Raw genomic sequence first — 20,277 nt, 5'->3', positions numbered from 1 at the left:
TTCCACTGGCTGTCTGAACAGCAGACTCTCTTAGGGTCTTCAAGCGCAGACTGAAGACTCATCCCTAATTTAAGTGCTCACCGTAACAGACTTTTTTGCACTTAACTCCTTTCCTTCTAGGTTTGAGCACTGATTAGATTGTATTGTGTATTGCACCTACTTCTGTTCTTTCTAGGTATCAGCACTGGCACTTGATCTGTTTACAGGAAATGCTCTGTGACTCAGATCTCAAGCAAGTCTTGTCAAGAACTTGCCTATCCCTTCATAAGAAATCCTTGATTTTTTTCAGTGACATTACTGATTCCATCAGAGAGGAAAAGTTGTAGGACTTTAAAGGCAATGTTTACGATTGTGGGAAATCTGGTTTGTTTAAATTCAAGCTCTGCACTTTTTAATGTGGAACAGTACGCTTTAGGGGAAAAAAAACATGACTGTTTGTAACCCACATTATTGTTAAGCTGATTAATTATTAAGCTTGATGTAACCCGAGTTTAGTTTTGTAGTACTTTCGCTCTGTGTTTACCTTCATACGGTTAACAAGTTTTTTTTATTTACTCATTTACTGACATCGGGGCTTCATAAAATACAAACAATTTTGAATACAATTGTGAATGTCCTCTTTAAAGATCCAAAGTTGGGGCTCAAATGTCCTGTTGGGGCGGCACTGTGGTGCAGCAGGTAGTGTCACAGTCACACAGCTCCAGGGACTTGGAGATTGTGGGTTCGATTCCCGCTCTGGGTGACTGTCTGTGAGGAGTTTGTGTGTTCTCCCCGTGTTCTCGTGGGTTTCCTCCGGGTGCTCCGGTTTCCTCCCACGGTCCAAAAACACGTTGGTAGGTGGATTGACGATTCAGAAGTGTCCATAGGTGTGAGTGAATGTGTGAGTGTGTGTTTCCCTGTGAAGGACTGGCACCCCCTCCAGGGTGTATTCCCGCCTTGTGCCCAATGATTCCAGGTAGGCTCTGGACCCACCATGACCCTGAACTGGATAAGCGGTTACAGATAATGAATGAATGAATTAATGAATTTATCGGAATGTCAAGACAAGAAAATGACTAAAGTTAAAAAGACCAAGTTAAAACCACTCTCCTGACCCCCTCATATGGGATCACAATGCAACACCAGCAAGACTCACATGATTTTACTCCAACTCCGCAGATAATTTTTACACCAAAAGTTGTTTGGTGTAAGGCCGATGTTGAAATGTGCTGCCATAGTATACTTTTATAAAGTTGTTTAAATAAAACAGTTGGTAAGCTAAATATAGAGTATCAGAAAATGCTGTCTACAGAAGTATAAGCAGAACACCTAAACATTACCTAGAATATTTATACTCGATATATATATATATATATATATATATATATATATATATATATATGTGTGTGTGTGTGTGTTTTTGTGCTTTTTGTTGTCAACCTGATGACGAGGGAAACCAGGCTTCTTTCTCTTGCTCTGGGGGAGCTTTTCTTTGCCAATGTCACTTGTCACTGCCAACACACTTTAAAACATATTTTGTGTTGGTTCAGAGTAATTTTATTTATAAATTGTCAAGGCCTTCAGATTTATACGCTATTTTTTCTATGTAGAATAATATGTACAGATAATCTTAAGTATGAGATATTTTATGCATTGTCTTGTATAATAAAGAAAAATAAACAAAAAACAAAATGGTGTGTCCCTTCCTAATTAGATTTTTAGAAAGGTTTATAACTACAACTGGTTAAAATGTCCTTCCATGATCAGTAAACTTCATCCTATTGGTTCAAGGATCCAGTTATGTGAGCAATGAGCTGGAATCTTCAGACTGCATTCATTATTTCAATCCTATAAGCTTAACTATTGATTGGATTATGCCATGGACTATGTTCCTTCTTGTTACAAGGAGCAGCCAGAGTCTTGTCAGGTTGTCTGTAAATTTACAGTCAAATTATTAAAGGAATACTTACCAAAGAGTAAATGTTTTCTAACCTAGAAAAGTTTAAACTTGTGTTTAACTTTGACATCAGTATGCTTAAAACAGATCTGGAAATAAACCCAAAGTCTTAAGTAGTTTCACTGCACTGCACTCCACAGAGAATAGCAAAGCAGCCATTTACAAAAAAGTGATTCAACATTCTGATACCCCAGATGTTGATTTAGTGCTGCTTATTAAAGCTGCATACAGCATTGCAGTATACAGCATAGGGATGGGTGGTATCCACTTTTTTCATACCGTCTCAAAATATTAACATGGCATATGGTGTTACCAAGCAGGGAGGGTGCAGATCAGGGTTCAGGTGTGGTGTTGGGGCTGTGGAAATTGTGACTACAAACTTCAAACCGTTCAGCTCAGTGCAGATGCTCTTCAACTCAGTATAAACTAACACACATGTTGATGGCAGGAAACAGCTTAGATAAGTGCGCTAACAGGATAAAGGCCACAGCACAGACAGGGTTCCAGTTAACTGAGGCTCAAATCATACACATTTAGAGGATAAACCACATAGCTTTGAGCACACATATGACCAAATGGAATTGCTAGCTGTACATCCAATCCTCCTCCTTTATCTGGGCTTACTCACAGTACTTAATATGTGTGTTCCAGTCTCCAAAAGTCTCCAATAACACCGGAAAACGTCTCTAGATTTGTCGCTATTCGCTTTTTGAAAAAAAAAAGAGTCACAAGAGGGGTCTGAATACTCGCTAAATATAGCGACAAAGTTACTAAATTGGGAACACTGTACCAAACCCACATGGGAACTTTCAATGCTCCAGTTATGTAATAGAGAGCAGCAGACACCACAACACCACAGAAGAAATCACCAGCGCTCCTGTCAACTATATACAATCAATGAAACTAAACCCTTACACATTATAGCCCCTTTGATGAGAGAAATGCAGTGTATATATTCAAAATTAAACTTGTGTTCAAGTAAAATCTTCCACTCCAGCTTATATACACCATTGTCCAATTTTATGCATAGCCAATTTGTTCGGCTGTGACAAACTATTCTCACCATCATCATCTTTGCAGCTTAATCCATTTCAGGGTTGCGGTACAAATTTTTCTGAACCAAATAATACACATGGTAAATCGCTTCTTACAGAAATCCAAGTTAACCAGGCTCGCATTCAACTCTGATATCCAATGTTTTACAAGAAATCACATTCTCAACAAACAGTTTAACCTGGGACAAAATCTATGCTTACCCAGTAATTATAACTCAAGCAGAGACTGTTAGAATTTCGTTGGTTGGTGAACACCTGATGAAGGATGCTTTGAGAACCTATGACCACCACAGTATTTTAGATCATGTTCTTTTGCCCAATGACACCTTCAGGATTTAGGTGCAAATACCAATATACTGCATAATGAATTTCAAAACTAATGATGCATTTGACACATATTGACTATAGTGGATTTTCTGGTGTTTATAGTTCAGGACACAGGCTTTCATTATCTTTCATACATCACCTATATTCTCATCCTCTCATGAGTTAAAGTATATGTCCTAAATTCCTTCATGTAAAATGAAAAACGTTACTTATTTAACAACTTGTTTAATATCTTAACCATGTAATCAATGTATTCTGGAGAATGCTTATAATACTAAGATAATTTGGGTGATCTTGTATCCCTACATCTTTGTGAGAAGCTCCTGTATATGAAGTTTTTATTGTTTCATTTAGTTTAATATGACTAATATGATTGTGTAACAAGAAGTTACTCACACTGATGGTCTCTCACACTCACATACACAAGTTGCATGCCTGTAGTTCTTAATTTTTTTTTTATCGATATAGATTTGGTCATAGGATTGAGTAACCTTGGAAAATCATAATTCATACTTTCAATCAGGCATTTTCTACTTGCAACCACACAATGTAAAAGGAATTAATAAATACACTAATTTGGTAACAGTTTTTTAGAAGCATCCTCAAATAGTGTGACTAATTCCTTCTTTATAGTTCCACTGGAATCCTATCACATGCTGTTCTTGTGGTTTTTGGGTTCCAAAGAAGAAATAAAAATGTGGCATAAAAACTAAGTCTGTGACACTTTGTTGTTTGTTTTAATGTTTCTTTTCTTTTCTTCCACTCAGTGTAGAACTGTTCTATTCTACAATGCCACTCTAGGAGAGGGTTGGAGAAGTTTATCACCGACAAAGGCAGACAGACTTAACCTACATCTTAGCACCAACAAAAGACCAAAAGCTGTGTAAATTCTTCATGGGACTGCCTCGAAAATATGTCCTGTCCAGTCACAGACTGTGACAGCGAGAAAATCATTTGTCTGCCCTGCATAAACGGTGAGGCTGCTCAGATCAACAAAGGCTACAATAACTGTGCTTGTTGCTAGAATGTCTTGGGATCAGCCCAGGCCCTGGTCCTACAGAGATTAGTTGAGATTCGCTGGATTACATGCTTCTTTTTTGTACTCAGGATTAAGCAGATTTTATGAATTGCCTCTCAAAGTTTACTAACAATCCCTTGCATTAATCATTGTACCTGATTTCCTATTTGCATACTCTTTAATTAAGCTGTAATTTTGAAAATAGTATCAATTAATTATCTGATTTACGTTTAATTAATATGCCATCTGGGTCAAAGCTATCATGGTGTCCTTGTGCTTGTCCCTAGCGTCAAATCCTTATTTTGGGGGAAAATAATACGTTATATATATAATATATAATTATACACATTGCCTGACAGTGAAATCAAATAAAATGTCACTGTAAAATCTAAAAAATCTAAAATATGTAAGAAATGCCATCTGAATCACACATCAAATCACACACTGTGCTTTACAATTTAATGGACAATTCAATAGTGGAGTTTAATAAAAGGTCTCCATCTCCCTGGCAGGCTCTGAGAGATATTCCTGAATCTGTAATTAAATGAGTTTAAGAAGCTGTTATCCATTATCATAATATATTCTACAGAACAAAGAGTGACTTTAAAAACAAAAGTTGCAATTAACTCTTAAAGTTGCTATGCTAACTATACTAAACTAAACTAAAATGTCTCTTAAATATAAAGAGAAGATAATTTGGTACTGTACCATTAAGAGGCCACAGGTTTAACAAGCCAAATACTCTGAGAAATCTGAATCACAGCTACAAAAGGCATTAGAGGTTAGGAATAAGTGGAATGAAAAAATATCAAAAAACGAATGTAGTTATTCACCCAAAGAGTTCTTACTACTTTTTTTTTAATAATTTTGTGGAGCTGCAGTTCAGGCTTCCTTTCAAATTTTATGATGTGATCAACTATAAAACTACTGAATATCCAAAGTAATTTGACCTCTCAAAGGCTTCTAATTCATAGCCCAAGAAAAATATACATTAAATATTTTTATATTTAGAGAGAGCAAAAGGACACTCACGTCATAGAAAAGCAAGGAATCAAAAGTAAGGGACTGGGCACCAAAGATTTCCAAGCTGTTATCAGACATCTCCAGGTGATTGGTGAACTCAACCCTATGGCATGGGACAGAAAAACAAAAAGTCTTATTAAGGAGTTTAAGGAATTTGCTCTGATGATTTCTGGGAAAGACAAAAGGCCTCTAGAGCTGAAGAATGCAAAAGATATGAATTTTCTGACCCCTTGACTCTGACACACATGCAAACATCATTGCTTCCAGGCTTTATAAAGGAAAATTTACCTTTACAGTGAAATGATGACAAATGACATTTTTTAATATCCCCTTAATTTGCCTTGCGGTGCCCCCTTGCAGTAGGTCTATGTCCCCCACATGGGTCCCCACTCCCAAATTGGGAACCAATGAATTTGCTTAATCAGCAGTTTAAGTTCATAAAATGCCTTTTATGTGTAGTATGTATAATGCAAAAAAAGAGTCTCAGCCATGTCTTATTCAGATCTGTGAACAGGATGAACCCGTTCCTCGTCCTGGCTTACACAATCGAGCCCGTATAAACACATATATGGTGATTTCGAAGCACAACAAAGATGTCAGCTTTATGTCAGCTGCCCAAATAATTTTTTTAATAATTACAATAATGCTGCACTTCACTCCCATCAGATTCAACATTACTGCAAAATTCATTTTAAACACACACACGTACACACACACTGCATCACAAAATTATGAAACACAAAGAAAAACAGAATCACAGCAGGAATATCCAAACCACTATAAACTAAGCTAAACTGTTTTAGCTCTTTAAAAATTAGTTTTTTAGGAAACAGAGGCAAATACTCTATTAGAATAATCAGAGTCGTAAAATGTATCAGATTCCAATTTGTTTTGCAAAACAATCTGTGCAGACAAAATGTCTTAGAAGTCACACAGCTCCAGGGACCTGGAGGTTGTGGGTTCAAGTCCCGCTCCAGGTGACTATCTGTGAGGAGTTTGGTGTGTTCTCCTCGTGTCCAAGTGGGTTTCCTCCGGGTGCTCCAGTTTCCTCCCAAAGTCCAAAAACACACTTTGGTGGGTGGACTGGAGATTGGAAATTTGCCCATAGGTGTGAGTGTGTGTACCTAGCCACTGGAATGCATTGCGTTCCAAAAGCCAAGATAAATAGGGAGGGTTGTGTCAGGAAGGGCATCTGGCATAAAACTGGGCCAAATCGATTATGTGGATCAGATGATCCGCTTTGGCGACCCTGACAGGAACACCCGAAGGAAGAAGTACATTCTGTAATTTGAACAAGGCATATATGTTAATACTCACTTGTCCAAGCAAGCTACATTCAAACATTTTTGGTCTATGGGGAGCGAAGAAGAAGCAGGTGTGGGTTCTGGTTCCTCTAAGATAGAGTTGATGGACATGGTGGGAGAGAGGGACATGTCGGCAGGCACACTGGACTCTTTCTCAAATTCCATGTCCACAGAACGCATTTCTACTATCTCAGGGCAGTAGGTGGTACTTGACGGCTGTTCCTCAATGTGCACCAATGGTCTTGTCCTGTTATTAGTGTAAAAAAAAATTTCCAAAATTTGACCCTGAATGCAATAATTCACATTTAGGTTCCAATACATGTAATCACAAACATTTAAAAGATAAGAATGAATATATAAGAACTCAAAAGACATTTTTGATTGATTGGTGTGCACAAAGCCACAGCTGGGCTACAAAGTAGAAAAGTCATAATAAAATTAAAAACCTACTTACACAGAATAACAAAAATGTATTACAAACTTATTAAACTTAATATAATGGCTGGACAGAAAACAAAATTACCTCTTTTCCACAAGTCAAATAAGAAATGTTAGAACCTGTCATATTGCAAATAATTTATGTTAGGAAGCTCATTTTGCACACAAATGTGAAATGGGATGGTACTGCATTTTGCATTTTGTTGTTCAACAGATGTGAAACAGAACATAACGCGACCATAAGTTTCATGGATGGTCACTGACAGAGTGTTGGTTAACACACTGTGTTCCGTGTAGATTTGAGGTTAGATGGATAAAGTGGCAACAAACAAACACCTGTGGTCACACTAAGCTGTCTTTTTATTAAGTCTAGCACCTTGTGGGACATAAAAACAAGTCTTGATGACAGCTGTAAGTGGTTGTGAGAAAGTATTTATAGTTTTGGTGTATGTACTTGCCTGTCCTCAATCCGGTCTTCCAAGTTGAAGGGGCCAACCTGAGCCACATCTGTGACGTCAGAGATAATAGGGCCAGTCTTTACAGGAGCACTGACAGGAGTGCTGGAAAAGATCCCCGTGCTAGACGACTGGAAGAAAATGGAGAGGGGAAAAACAAATTTGCGTTTTTTAAAATAATGTAATTGTCAAATATGGTAAGGGCCATTTAAAAATGATACTTTTATTTAAAATATTATTGTCTAATTACTGAAAGCCGTTTCTGTATTTTTGGAACAATAGAGGGTAAAATATGTGTATTTATGACACATGTATTTATGAAATACCTTGGGCTATCAATGTGAATGAATACAAAAAAGCAATACAGTTCATGCTCAGAGTACATACAAAGACTGGGGTTGAATGTTCCATGGGTTCCTGAATTGTTTTTTTGCTGAAATCAGGCGTGGAGAGTTCAGTGCTACTATTGTTTAGCACCGAGGACCTAGAAAGAGAGAGAGAGAGAGTGAGATAGAGAAAGTTATTAAATGAATGAGGCGCGAACTGAAAGAGATGTTCGAGGGTTATAGAATGCTCTGTGTGTCTTTACGCCAACATTGAAATCTGTGGTAACACATCACTTCTGTATGTCTTAAGATGTTTAGATGATAGAAGACTTTCATACTATTGGCTGGCATCAATATACACACCCCTTGTTGACGTAGGGGCTATGTTTTAATCGTATGGGCTCTACGTTGTGGTCACGTATGGGCTCTACTTTGTGGTCATACTTTTTCCAGTGTTTGGATTTTCCCTCCTCAGAAGCTGATGGAGTGGCAGCACCCAATTTTAAACTTCCAAAAGTGACTTGTTAACACTGCATTTTCTGTCATCTTAAGATGCACAAAAGTTACATGTTAAAACAAACGTCAACTTTCGACTCCTGTTCGCTGGCTATGTTTGCTTTTTATTCTGTCTGCTCTCACTGTACAGAGGCGATGCGTCTCTGCATCAAAGACGGCTTTTCTATGTTCGGAGAATTATTTTGGACATTGAGTTGCCTCCTGTTTCCCATTACCCTATTTCAAACTGAAGCACAAATGACTAAGGTACACTTCCTCTATGTATGTTTTCCTGTAGAAGACTTGTAGGTGGCCCATACTTGACGCATGAAGAAAACCTTGTAATCGAACAGGTAAAAGCCATTTGACAATGAAAAAAAGACAGTTTGAGACCGAGATTATTTCACACTCGAAATGTTAAAATTTGCAGGTTTATATTTTTCAACTGTTGTTTTTATGCACTCTACTTTTGACATTGATGTGATGCCATAGACATATAGCGTATATAGACAGGGGTGCCTTTATAGTTTTGGTGTATGGACTTGCCTGTCCTCAATCCGGTCTTCCAAGTTGATGGGGCCAACCTGAGCCACATCTGTGACATCAGAGATGATAGTGCCAGTCTTTACAGGAGCACTGACAGGTGTGCTGGAAAAGATCCCTGTTCCAGCAAAAGTCGTGCTAGCCGACTGGAAGAAGATGGAGAAGGGAAAAACAAATTTGCCAAATATAGTAAGGGCCATTTAAAAATGATAATCTTATTTAAAATGTTATTGTCTAATTATGGAAAGCTTTTTCTGTGTTTTTGGAACTATGGAGGGTAAAATCTGTATTTATGAAATACATTGGGCTATCAATGTGAATGAATACAAAAAGCAATACAGTTCAAGCTCAGAGCACATACAAAGACTGGGGTTGAATGTTCCAAGGGTTCCTGAATTGTTTTTCTCCTGAATTTAGGCATGGAGTGTTCAGTGCTACTATTGTTTAGCACCAAGGACCTAGAAAGAGAGAGAGAGAGAAAGATAGAGAGAGTGAGATAGAGAGAGTTATTAAACGAATGAGGCACGAACTGAAAGAGATGTTCGAGAGTAATAGAATGCTCTGTGTGTCTTTACGCCAACATTGACATCTGTGGTAACACATCACTTTTGTATGTCTTAAGATGTGTAGATGATAGAAGACTTCCATACTATTGGCTGGCATCAATATACACACCCCTTGTTGACGTAGGGGCTATGTTTTAATCGTATGGTTGTGAAGTGTAAGTTGTGGTCACGTATGGGCTCTACTTTGTGGTCATACTTTTTCCAGTGTTTGGATTTTCTCTCCTCAGAAGCTGATGGAGTGGCAGCACCCAATTTTAAACTTCCAAAAGTGACTTGTTAACACTGCATTTTCTGTCATCTTAAGATGCACAAAAGTTACGTGTTAATACAAACGTCAACTTTTGACTCCTGTTCGCTGGCTATGTTTACTTTTTATTCTGTCTGCTCTCATTGTACAGAGGCGATGCATCTCTGCATCAAAGACAGCTTTTCTATGTTCGGAGAATTATTTTGGACATTGAGTTGCCTCCTGTTTTCCATTACATCTCAAAAAGAGCCAGATTATTTCACATTTGAAATGTTAAAACTTGCAGGTTTATATTTTTCAACTGTTGTTTTTGCACCCTTTACTTTTGACATAATGTGATGCCACAGATATATAATGTATATAGACTTATGTGTCTAAGGGCAAATATAGACAGCATGTGTGTAAAATATTTGAATGACTTGCATTTTTCTTTTCCCACTGCAAACTCTGTTGGACTCTCCCAGTGTATCTAGGAACTGTAAAACCTATGGAGACAGAAAAAAGATATATTAGGACAGTTATGACAATTTGTACTATTCTCATACAAACATCTTAAATATTTAAAGGTGAATGTTAATCTATTGTAGAAACGTGTTGATTTTTGATCTCAACTTGTCAGTGTTGACTAGTGTAAAAACCTAAACTATTGCATAACTTCAGCTTTACTGACTATGCTGGACCACTCCTATGTTAAAACCATTGTTCAGACTACTTGGCATATGTTAACATTATCTTGTCATTATTTGGTATATATTATCAAAAATTAAGGAAATTATGTTTTAGCAGTTAACAATAACTGATAGACAAATCAACACATCAGAAAAAAGTGTACAAAAATAATAAATGGCATTTCACACGATGCACATACTACAACACCTAGACACTATTATATATGTATTTTATATATTATACCTATTGCATATTGGCTTTACATATATTTATGTACATTTATATTCCTGTATTTATACTCAATGTATCTTTTTCTCTTTGCTCTTGCACTTTGCTCTGTCTTTGCACTATGCTAATGTTTATACTTCCGGTAGATGCTAACTGCATTTCGTTGATCAATGACAACGTTGAATCTATCTATTTGTACTCTTTATTTTGTGCTCCCCATGTCATGTGACTGTTCCCCCATCTTGTGTCTGCTTACTGCTTGTTCCCAGGTCATGTGATACACTTCCCTTGTGTTTCTGGTGTCACATGTCTTAATCAGTTCCCAGGTGTTTCTTGTTTGTGTTGTCTTGATATAGTCCTTGTCAGTGGTGCCAGGTTGTGGGCCATTGTAGATGTGTTTTTGGTCTGTGGGTTTTGTCCTGGTGGCTGATTCTGGCTGTGTTCTATGTTGCGCTCTGTTCAGTATTTAGCTTCTTTGTTTAGTCCCTCTGTTCAGTGTTTAGGTTATGTTTGTGTTTAGCAGTGTTTGTTGATTAGCCCACTTGCTTAGTGTTTTGCCCCTCTGCTCTGTGTTTTGTTCTGGTTTAGTGTTTAGCCACTGTGCTTAGCCCTTTTGTTCTGTCTAGTACTTGTTTTGTGTTTAGCATTTGTGTTTAGTGTCCTAGCCCTTGTCTTTAACGCCCTAGCCTTCGTGTTTAGCCTTTTGTGTTTATAGTTTAGCCTCTCTGTTTATTGTTTAGCCCCTTGCTTTAAGTTTAATATTTGTGTCAAGGTCTTTGTATTGTTTTGTGCTCTGTATAGTCTTGCTTAGTTTATTTAGTAGTCTTTGTGTATTTAGCCTCTCTGTCTAGTTCCCTTGTAGTCATTAAAATCTCCTTCCTGTTCCTTGCTCCTTAACCACCCCTACACCCACCATGTGACACTATATAATTCAATTATATGTTTTCTAGATCAACCTATAATTGGCCAATACTCTCTACTGAAAATTGTGGATTGGATCTGGGATTCAAAATAGCGGAATTAAACATCTGTAATCTCTAAGTACTTCACACTAAATGCATAGCAAATTTAGGGCATAAACAAAATATCATATCCTCTACAAATGGCTAGCCCTGCTCTAATTGTTACAGAAGCAAGCCTGGGACTAGATGGTTGCTGGTTTGAACTCCACATCCAGGAGAAATCTGGAGCATGAAGAGTGAAGGAGGAAAGAGCTGTCTCCTCCCTCAGCCTCCATGTCTGAAGTGCCCTTGAGCAAGAAACCAAACTTTCAACTGCTTAGTGGGTGCTGGGGATGGCTGCCTGTCACTCGGGGTGTCAACAACATTACCTTATTGATCACTTCCTGTTGCTGGGCTTGTGTCTGTCTCAATGTAGCAACCTCTCTCTTTAGAGCTGCATTCTCTCTTTAAAAAAATAAAAAAAAAATGTAAAAAATAAAAGGCAAGTGGTGGATGTAATACAACAAACATGGATGACACTATAATAAAAACAATGACTAAGCACTGGGGCAAGTGTCAAACTATTTATTTGACAGACACAAAACCATGAATATGCACTCTGCTGCAAAAATGTCGAAAAAGAAGTCCACATTTTTATAGAAGTGTAAAAGATGAGACATTTCTGAGGATGTTATTTCGCCAAGTTCATGACTAATACAACATCCAAGCAGCTCTTGTTTGTTCAGCTTTTTACTGGGGCCTGAACCACTTTGACTGTGTTCCCTTAACACTGTTAAATTGTTAAACACTGCTCCCTTGACACTGTGTAAGTGTTCACACCTGACCCCTGACACACAGTTTAAACCAGCAGTGCACAGCACACAGGTGGATAACACATAATTCTGATGCATAGAAACTGACATATCTTGCACTTCATTTCAGGATGGCCCCAGAAAACAAGGCTCCAGATACAGCGTCCATCTATAATGATGTGGTAAGCTCCGCACAGGCTACATTCTAATGTCAACAGATGTCTCTACACTGTTCATGTCAAAGAAAAGTAGGAACAGGTACACCATCATGTTAATACATCAGGTATAAACAGTAGCATCATGGCTTGCATCAAAGGCTGTCTCAATATCAGATATTTACTATGATACCAAGGGTAGTATCACATTGCTAGAAAGCAAAGCTATACAAAATAACTAGAAATTCATAACATTGATTCATCCATTGCATGCCCATACTCTTCTCTACAAGCCTCATATCCAGATATTTAGTCCAACTATTGCTGTTACCTTTGTAATGGAGAAACATTATATATATATATATATATATATATATATATAGCCAAAAGGTTTTGTGATTTAATGGCTGGTCATCTTCATCAGAATACTCTAATTCAATAAAAGAGAATTTTTTCAGAAACTTTTTTGCTTCAACGTCACAATTTGTGCATGGGCATTTCTTAAAAACCTCAGTTCACGCAAGTCAAATCAGCATATCAGATTTAAAAAACTGATTTAGACAGTTGTGGTCCGAATAAATAAATTGAGCATTTTACAATTAGTAAAATTCAATGAAGTGTATTTAAATCATTTTTCTTTAATAGATGCATAGCAGCATTAAACTCATGGTTATAGTAGAATTCCATCCAGACTGCACTACAGCTGTATTTTTATTTTTTTATGATATTATGTTTGTTTTATTAGTGGTTCAACAAGTCTTCCAATTAAAATGTATCCAACCTGTAGGTGTTTATTTAGCTTTGTTTTGCCCAGAGCTCTGACACATCAGATAATGCACAGCTCAGAGAAGGCAAGAAAGGAAAGAGCACTGAGGTGACAAGAGTAAAAACGCCCATCTGCTTTTATAAAGCTGAGCAGAGGACTGGAGTCCTATAAAGTAATGGTGTGGGGCTGTAAAAAGCATGGAAAGAGAAGAACCTACTCTCTGAATCCTCTCTTGAGCCCTACAACCTACCCCCTGCCCCAACTCCTTATGAGGATCCAGCAGATGGCTTTATTGAGGGGGGGACCATTATGATTATTCATTTTGTCAATGAAGGGTATGCCTGCTTTCTGTTCTAGAACCCTAATCCCATGTTGTTTCTTTTCAAACAAATTCTGCTGGGCTCCCTTTAGGCATTCCTACAGTAGTGATTAAATGCTAATTTATTTTTATTACTGTTATAATAATAATAATAATAATAATAAAAACAATGTTTAATATTCATACATTCAATCAACATAACATTAATTTAAATATGTCCCAAAAAACTTTATTCATCATTTAAACTTCAATAAGTCTCATCATGTTTCCAGGGCCAGATTTTCAAAACACTAAAGATCCAGTAATAATAGCATTAAATAGCAAGAAAATATGCAATAAATCAGTCCATCAATCAATAAATAAACGAACAAAAATAAATAAGTAAATAAATATTTTTGTATCACTGTTGATCATAAATCTTTTCAGATAAGTGTGAAGACATTCAAGGATAATAAAAAAGAACAATTGTGGGGTGCCTCTAAAAGGTGCATTACTGGTATGGGTAACTCTAAGCTGCTCTTCATAGCACAGGGAAGTAAAAGGGTGTATGATCTTCATTTGTTCTTAATGTTGTTCATTAAGCCAGCAGTACAAGTGGTCAGCATAGATTACATGTATGTGAGAGCTGGCGGCTGTGAAATTATTACTGAACCACGAAATGCAGAAACACATGCTGAAGCCCATTGTTATCCCCTCTTAGTATGTCCTATATTTCTTTTAACAATGATGCATTAAGAAAGTGGTCCTTGTTTAGGTTCATAAAACAACAGCTCTCATTAGTAACCTCCAAGATATTTTCAGAATTTTTTTTTAACATGAAATGATTAACTGAGCTTAGCGTGAACTGCACTGCAGGACCATATTTAGATATTTATGCAAAAGTCATAAAAAGAGAAGCAAAGAGGGAGAAAAAGCCATTCTCTACAAAACCCAATACCACATTTTACACAAATTCTCGTAAGTATAAGACAATGGGGAGGGTAAAGGTCGCCATGCTCTGCTGACAGACAGATATGAATGAGCTCATCTGCAAAATCCCATCTGCATCTAATCATCTCAGCAATGTGGTACAGTAACCAGCCTGTCCTGCAAGCATTTGTTCCAAACCACTGTCAGGGCCAGAGCAACGATGACAGTGCACTATAGCTGTGTGTCAGAAGAAGGGAAATCTTAATAATGTGTGCATTAACAAGCACTCCTACAATCCAGCTTACAGCTGGTGAAGCACATCTCACTTGCATGAGAGCTTGCCCGTTTTTGGATGGTGATTAAGTCGAGCTAAAAAGGAAAATCATTACTGTACTGTCACCCCTCAGTAGACGCCCAAAAGCAGAGGTGCTTAGCCTACATTCGCTACGTAAGAGAACTAATCCAACAGCCACTTTTAAGTTTTAAACGACTAATGATTACAAGGCTTGATTTTTTCTAATTAATACAACTTTTCTAGGACAACAACAAAGAAAATAACAGCAACCATGCCAACCTCATAAACAAAAGTACAATTCCCTGCTGACTGCCTCTGCCTACATGAAAAATACACTGCAGAAATGCACACACATGCAGGAAACACGTAATCTCATAGTTCCATAAGAACACGAAGTGAAATAACCAAGCTTTTAAATGAGTTCACATCTCTCAGGTCCTTAACAGACCCACTACAAGTTGTGTCTATGTAAGTACATACATAGTGAAAATTACATAAAAATTAAAATTCTGCATTTAGAGGCATTGCTATTGGGCTGATATTAATATTAAGTGCTGAATTGGGTATCAAATGAGAAAAAAATCATGTGAAACAGTACCATGACAAATAAACACAATCACACTGGATAACTACTGTTCTTTTGTAGTAGTGTTAGTAGTCTGAAAGGTCTGAGTAGCTTGAGTGTGATAACTTATTTTGTCTTGAACTTTAATAAAAGTACAATTTTTATTCCTGTAGGAAAATTAAATTTGCTACTGTGTCATCTATTCTTAAAAAGGTGAATTTAAGGCAAGAGTCAAAAAGATTCTAAAGATCTGAAGCACTACGGATGAAGTGGTGATGCAATTCTTCACTGGCTATACAGCTTATTATTCTTTTTCAGTACACTATTTCCTGTGCTTATATAAACCTTGCAGCTTTCAGAAGGACTGAGATTTATTTAAAAAAAAACCCACACTGAAACCTAAATGACTTTGTGTTTCACTTACTGTTTAAGGGTGATGATTTCTGAATCTACAGACTCTTGCTTTCCCTTCATCTGCTGCATGTCTGAGATCATCTTAGTCACATCCTCTGGGCTCGGTTTGAGATCTTCATGTTTAACATTTGACACCTGAGGATGAACACCATGAAACTGTCAGAGAGAGTTGTGTGTAAAAGTTTGTATAAGAGCTGTGGCTTTGTCCTGAACCCAGGGTGGATGCATTAAAAAGAAATATATATTCACTAAGGGCTTGGGTTCGATTTCACACTGAACTGGTCAGTTGGCCAGAGGCAGCAAGTGGAAAAGGCCTGCAACTGAGGGGTCAAGCAACATCAGATTTGCAGCTTCTAGGACCCTAATCCACATAACACTGGCAGGCAAACACCCAAAGCCTTTGAGATTAACTGAATGTGGGACAGAGCCAAAGACAGTGGACTAGACCAAGGCTTGATAATGTAACAGAATGAAGATATATAAAACAATTTTGGAGTTAGTTTGAATGAATACAACAAACAAAAACTGATACAACAATTGATACAGCAAACAAAAATGTATGTATGTACTTATTATTGCGGAGAATATTTCACAAAGGAAAAATCATTTTAAACATGCATTTTAACATTTTACATAATTTATATTGTTATTTTCATTAAATTTTCATAGACACATTTTCAGAAACAACGTAAAAAATCTAAAATGCTTTGTGAGTCCTTAAAGGCGCATTAGCCAATTATATATATACTTTTCTAAAAAGAACGACCGAACCCTTTTAAATATAACTTTAAAATCGTTATTACGGCAGCATGTGTCGCTGTCACACAGTGCCAGGGTCTTGGGGTTCTGGATTCGAGCCCCGCTCCGGGTGACTGTCTGTGAGGATGTTTAGTGTGTTCTCCCCGTATCTGTGTGGGTTTCTCAAAAGTGTCCGTATGTGTGAGTGTAAGAGTGAATGTGTGTGTGTGTGTCTGTGAAGGACTGGCGGCCCCCCCAGGGTGTGTTCCTGCCTTGTGCCCAGTGATTCTGGGTACGCTCCGGACCCACTGCGACCCTGAATTGGATAAGCGGTTACAGACAATGAATAAATGAATGAATCAGGAATATTGCACTCAGTACCCAAGAAAGCCTGTTATACACACTGCACTCAGTACTGGATTGCCTGTCTGTGTTTAAGCTGACCTCACCAACTTCAATGCAGTAAATTACACTTCAGTTGATTAATTCTGTGTACATTCTGTAAAACTATATTAATATCTTTATTTTTTGACTACATTTATAACAAAGTCCCATTGTTCAAACGTATTCATTCCTAATTTAGAATGACATCATATTTGAACATTGCTCTTTCAATCTTCATAAGCACATACTTTTTGAAGATTACAAAATATACAAAATTGTGTATTTTTCTGTACAAGATAGAGCAAGAGTAAAAAGAAATTATACACCAGGAATTACAGCAGTCACCTTCCGCTTAATGTTCTTCAGCAAGAGCTTCTGTCCTCTGACAAAGTAAGGATGATGGTATTCTGTGTCATCTTTCTCAGGTTTTGTTAATGTACCCTGCTCAATGTGGACAACTTTGTGAAAACCATCTGTCAGAAAACAGGAAAAACATGAAAATTACTTTTTAAATTAATTACTCATGCACAACAAACAGAAAACTTATCATATAAAAGATCTGTAACATATGTGTACTACTGTATTATGATAGGGTAATACTTACACAGAATCTATAAAAAGCTGATGTGTGTAAATATCTTCTATATTGGTTTATTAAGCGTCACATTAAAGTCAAATGTAGAGGGTGCAAAAACTCTAGGTGGAAAATATAAACCTGCAAGTTTTAACATTTTGTTTTTGGTAATATCCCTCATTCTCGCCTTGCGCCCAATGATTCCAGGTAGGCTCTGGACCCACAGCAACCCTGAACTGGATAAGCGGTTACAGATAATGAATAAATGAATGAAAAGTATCTCTTATTGCGCACACAATTCCACAAATGTGAAACTTGCAAGCACAAAGAGGGGAATTGCATGCTCACAGATCAGTGGATTATATGTCCTGCGGGAAATACTAGTCTGTGAACCGTGAAGGCTTCTCCTAGTGGGCGAGCACTGTATGAGGTGGGCAGTCACAGAACAAGGAGACATCAGCCAATAGCATTCACTGAGAGAAACCGTATTGACCCCACCCACAAACTGTCAAAACCCAATCAAAAGCTGTGTCTGAAACAACACAATCTGTCTGCTAAGGTTCCTTAGCAGGTTTGGCCGATTTTTGATTAATTATGATTAATGCGCACACAATTCCTCTCTTGTACTTAAACAGTCCTCTATTTTGGCTCAGCAGTTTCACATGTGAAAAGACAGACCAGCGGTGGTATTGATAGGAGACACAAATTTGTGTGTTAAAGTTCACCCATATTGAACCTGACACAAAACTTTGCAGGAGAAATTTATGGGCTCAGAAGCCATGTGTGCAAAACTGGCTTGTCGCAGGGAATCTCACTGAAATTAATAAAATTTCACACATGAAAATTTGCAGACACCAACTGGGTGGTTTGTGATAGGCCAAAGGTTAAGCAGACATTTTATTGGAGAATCCTGCTGCATTATGTGAGCACTGCAAATAAGGTTTCAGAATGCTTACACATATTGAGTTGACGAGTAAAGCTGGTCATGTTTTTGTGCTTGAAGTACTTTGGGAGCACCTCCTTGGAGAATCTGCCTTGGTCAAACACATGGAAGCTATTGCCAGGCTTTAACACAAAAGAGAAATTTAATAATTATTTTAAGAATATTTAACTAATGGGGCACAAGCTAAAGCTCCTGAAATATATTGCTACAACCACTCACCTCCTTCGCCTTTTTCTTAATTTGAGCAGAGTGCTGTAAAAATTAATTACACTAAAGAGAGTCCTAGTAGGCAAATAAATAAATAAATAAATAAATTTAGTCATAAAAGAAACAGATTAATGCTAAACTGATTTGCCATACATTACCACAAGGTACTTCACAGTTTAAATCGATCCACCATCCAAATAATGCCTGCTCTGTGGTAGTCCTACTAAACTTTATAAATAGGAAGTCTCTGTGTTTTTAAAATTGACTGATTGTCAATTATATTCATCTTTTAAGCAATTCTGTAGCCACGGTAAAATCTGTTATTGGCTCGTCAGTAGCGAGCTAACGCGCTAAGCTATAACTTTAGTGGAGATAGTGGTGGGCTTACCGGGCTCCAGCAGATGAGGTCGGTCTCCGGATCATCCACCAGGGTCCATAACTTCGTGAGAAATGCGGGGACGTTACTGCTGCTCACCAACAGACCCCCGGAGCCCACCGTGTGGAACTCCATGTCCGAAACTACAAATAGTGTCCTTGTTTTCCCTCTGATTCGGCTGAAAGTCAAGTGGATCTCAGCTGAAAACTTTAGCTCAATATCTACCAATAATTTGTTTTCCCTCTGATTCGGCTGAAAGTGGAGTGGAGCTCAGCTGAATAATTTAGCTCACTGATCTCTGATCTTCTCAGAGAGAGAAACTTTTAGTAGTCGTAGTCAATGAAAATGTTCACCACGAACTACACACATCTAACAAACTGCACAGAAACCTGTACCGCCGCAAACGGTCCCCAGAGACCGTGATGCGTGACGTCATTGCAGAACGACTAGGTCTCTGTCAGTTACGTGTGATTTTTGTCTGTGAAGTCACACACTCGGTATTCGCGGGATTGTCACGAACACCTGACGCGGTCTCTAGGCCGAGGATCTGGACTGCGCGTGCGTACACCATTGTTGAAGCTCAGCGGCGGAGAGACCAAAGGAAAGAGGAGGATTGCAGGGAAACGCTGTTCTGTTTTGTTTACTCAATTTGTTTTTTTTGTTTTTTTTTTTCCATTTTAACATTAAATCGTGCAGCTGGATTTACATTACAGATATCTGCTATTCATTTATGACTAGACACTATTGTAAGATATCTTTAATTATATTTTGACTTGGCGAAATTACAATTTGAGATATCTTTAATTACATTTTGAATATTTGTAATTTACTAGTGTAAATTACATCAAATTTACAATTGAGTTCAATGGAAGCTCCAGTTCAAGATATCTAAAATTAATAATTGACTATATTAAACTTTAATTTCAGATATCTACAATTAAATTATGACTAGTCAAAAAGTAAATTGGAACTATCTTGCCTTTTGTTCTGACTAGACATCATTCCGATTAAAGATATTTTTAATATAAGGGAAATTTAAGAAATCTTAAATATAATTTAAAATATCTGAAACTACATTCCGTTCCTGGATTAGGGCCTTGTTGTGGCGGAAGGGCTTGTGTGGTCTCAGGACCTAGGGTCTCCCTTGGTGAACAGGTCTGAAGTGAAGATCCAGACAAACACGATCCAAAAAGCATCCCTATGAACACAACAATTAGAACAGATAGATAGATAGATAGATAGATAGATA

At 37.5% G+C, this 20,277-nt stretch overlaps 1 protein-coding gene across 1 annotated transcript; it reads right to left on the bottom strand.

The window, feature by feature from the left end:
• Window positions 1-4,587: 4,587 nt before the first annotated feature.
• On the bottom strand, window positions 4,588-19,526 carry LOC136699731 (heat shock factor protein 1-like). The gene is made up of 13 exons (XM_066674672.1): window positions 19,041-19,526; window positions 18,459-18,567; window positions 17,274-17,401; window positions 15,817-15,941; window positions 11,961-12,036; window positions 10,157-10,218; window positions 9,282-9,378; window positions 8,924-9,066; window positions 7,944-8,040; window positions 7,560-7,687; window positions 6,677-6,910; window positions 5,369-5,462; window positions 4,588-4,870 (listed from the first exon to the last, which is right to left on the bottom strand). Exons 1-13 carry the CDS (start codon window positions 19,161-19,163, stop codon window positions 4,820-4,822), a joined length of 1,467 nt encoding a protein of 488 aa, XP_066530769.1. The 5' UTR covers window positions 19,164-19,526; the 3' UTR covers window positions 4,588-4,819.
• Between the last annotated feature and the right edge of the window lie 751 nt (window positions 19,527-20,277).

This window comes from Hoplias malabaricus, chromosome 6 (genome assembly GCF_029633855.1).
Source record: "Hoplias malabaricus isolate fHopMal1 chromosome 6, fHopMal1.hap1, whole genome shotgun sequence".
Taxonomy (NCBI): domain Eukaryota; kingdom Metazoa; phylum Chordata; class Actinopteri; order Characiformes; family Erythrinidae; genus Hoplias; species Hoplias malabaricus.
This window is presented reverse-complemented; position numbering and strand designations above follow the sequence as displayed.

What these genes read in the sequence shown, in the direction of transcription:
- LOC136699731 (XM_066674672.1), bottom strand. Translation starts at nt 19,163, where the DNA reads ATGGAGTTCCACACGGTGGGCTCCGGGGGTCTGTTGGTGAGCAGCAGT. An exon ending in AACATTCAACCCCAGTCTTT is followed by an intron (nt 9,067 to 9,281) that starts GTATGTGCTCTG and finishes ATCTTCTTCCAG; the next exon opens with TCGGCTAGCACGACTTTTGC. An exon ending in AACATTCAACCCCAGTCTTT is followed by an intron (nt 7,688 to 7,943) that starts GTATGTACTCTG and finishes ATTTTCTTCCAG; the next exon opens with TCGTCTAGCACGGGGATCTT.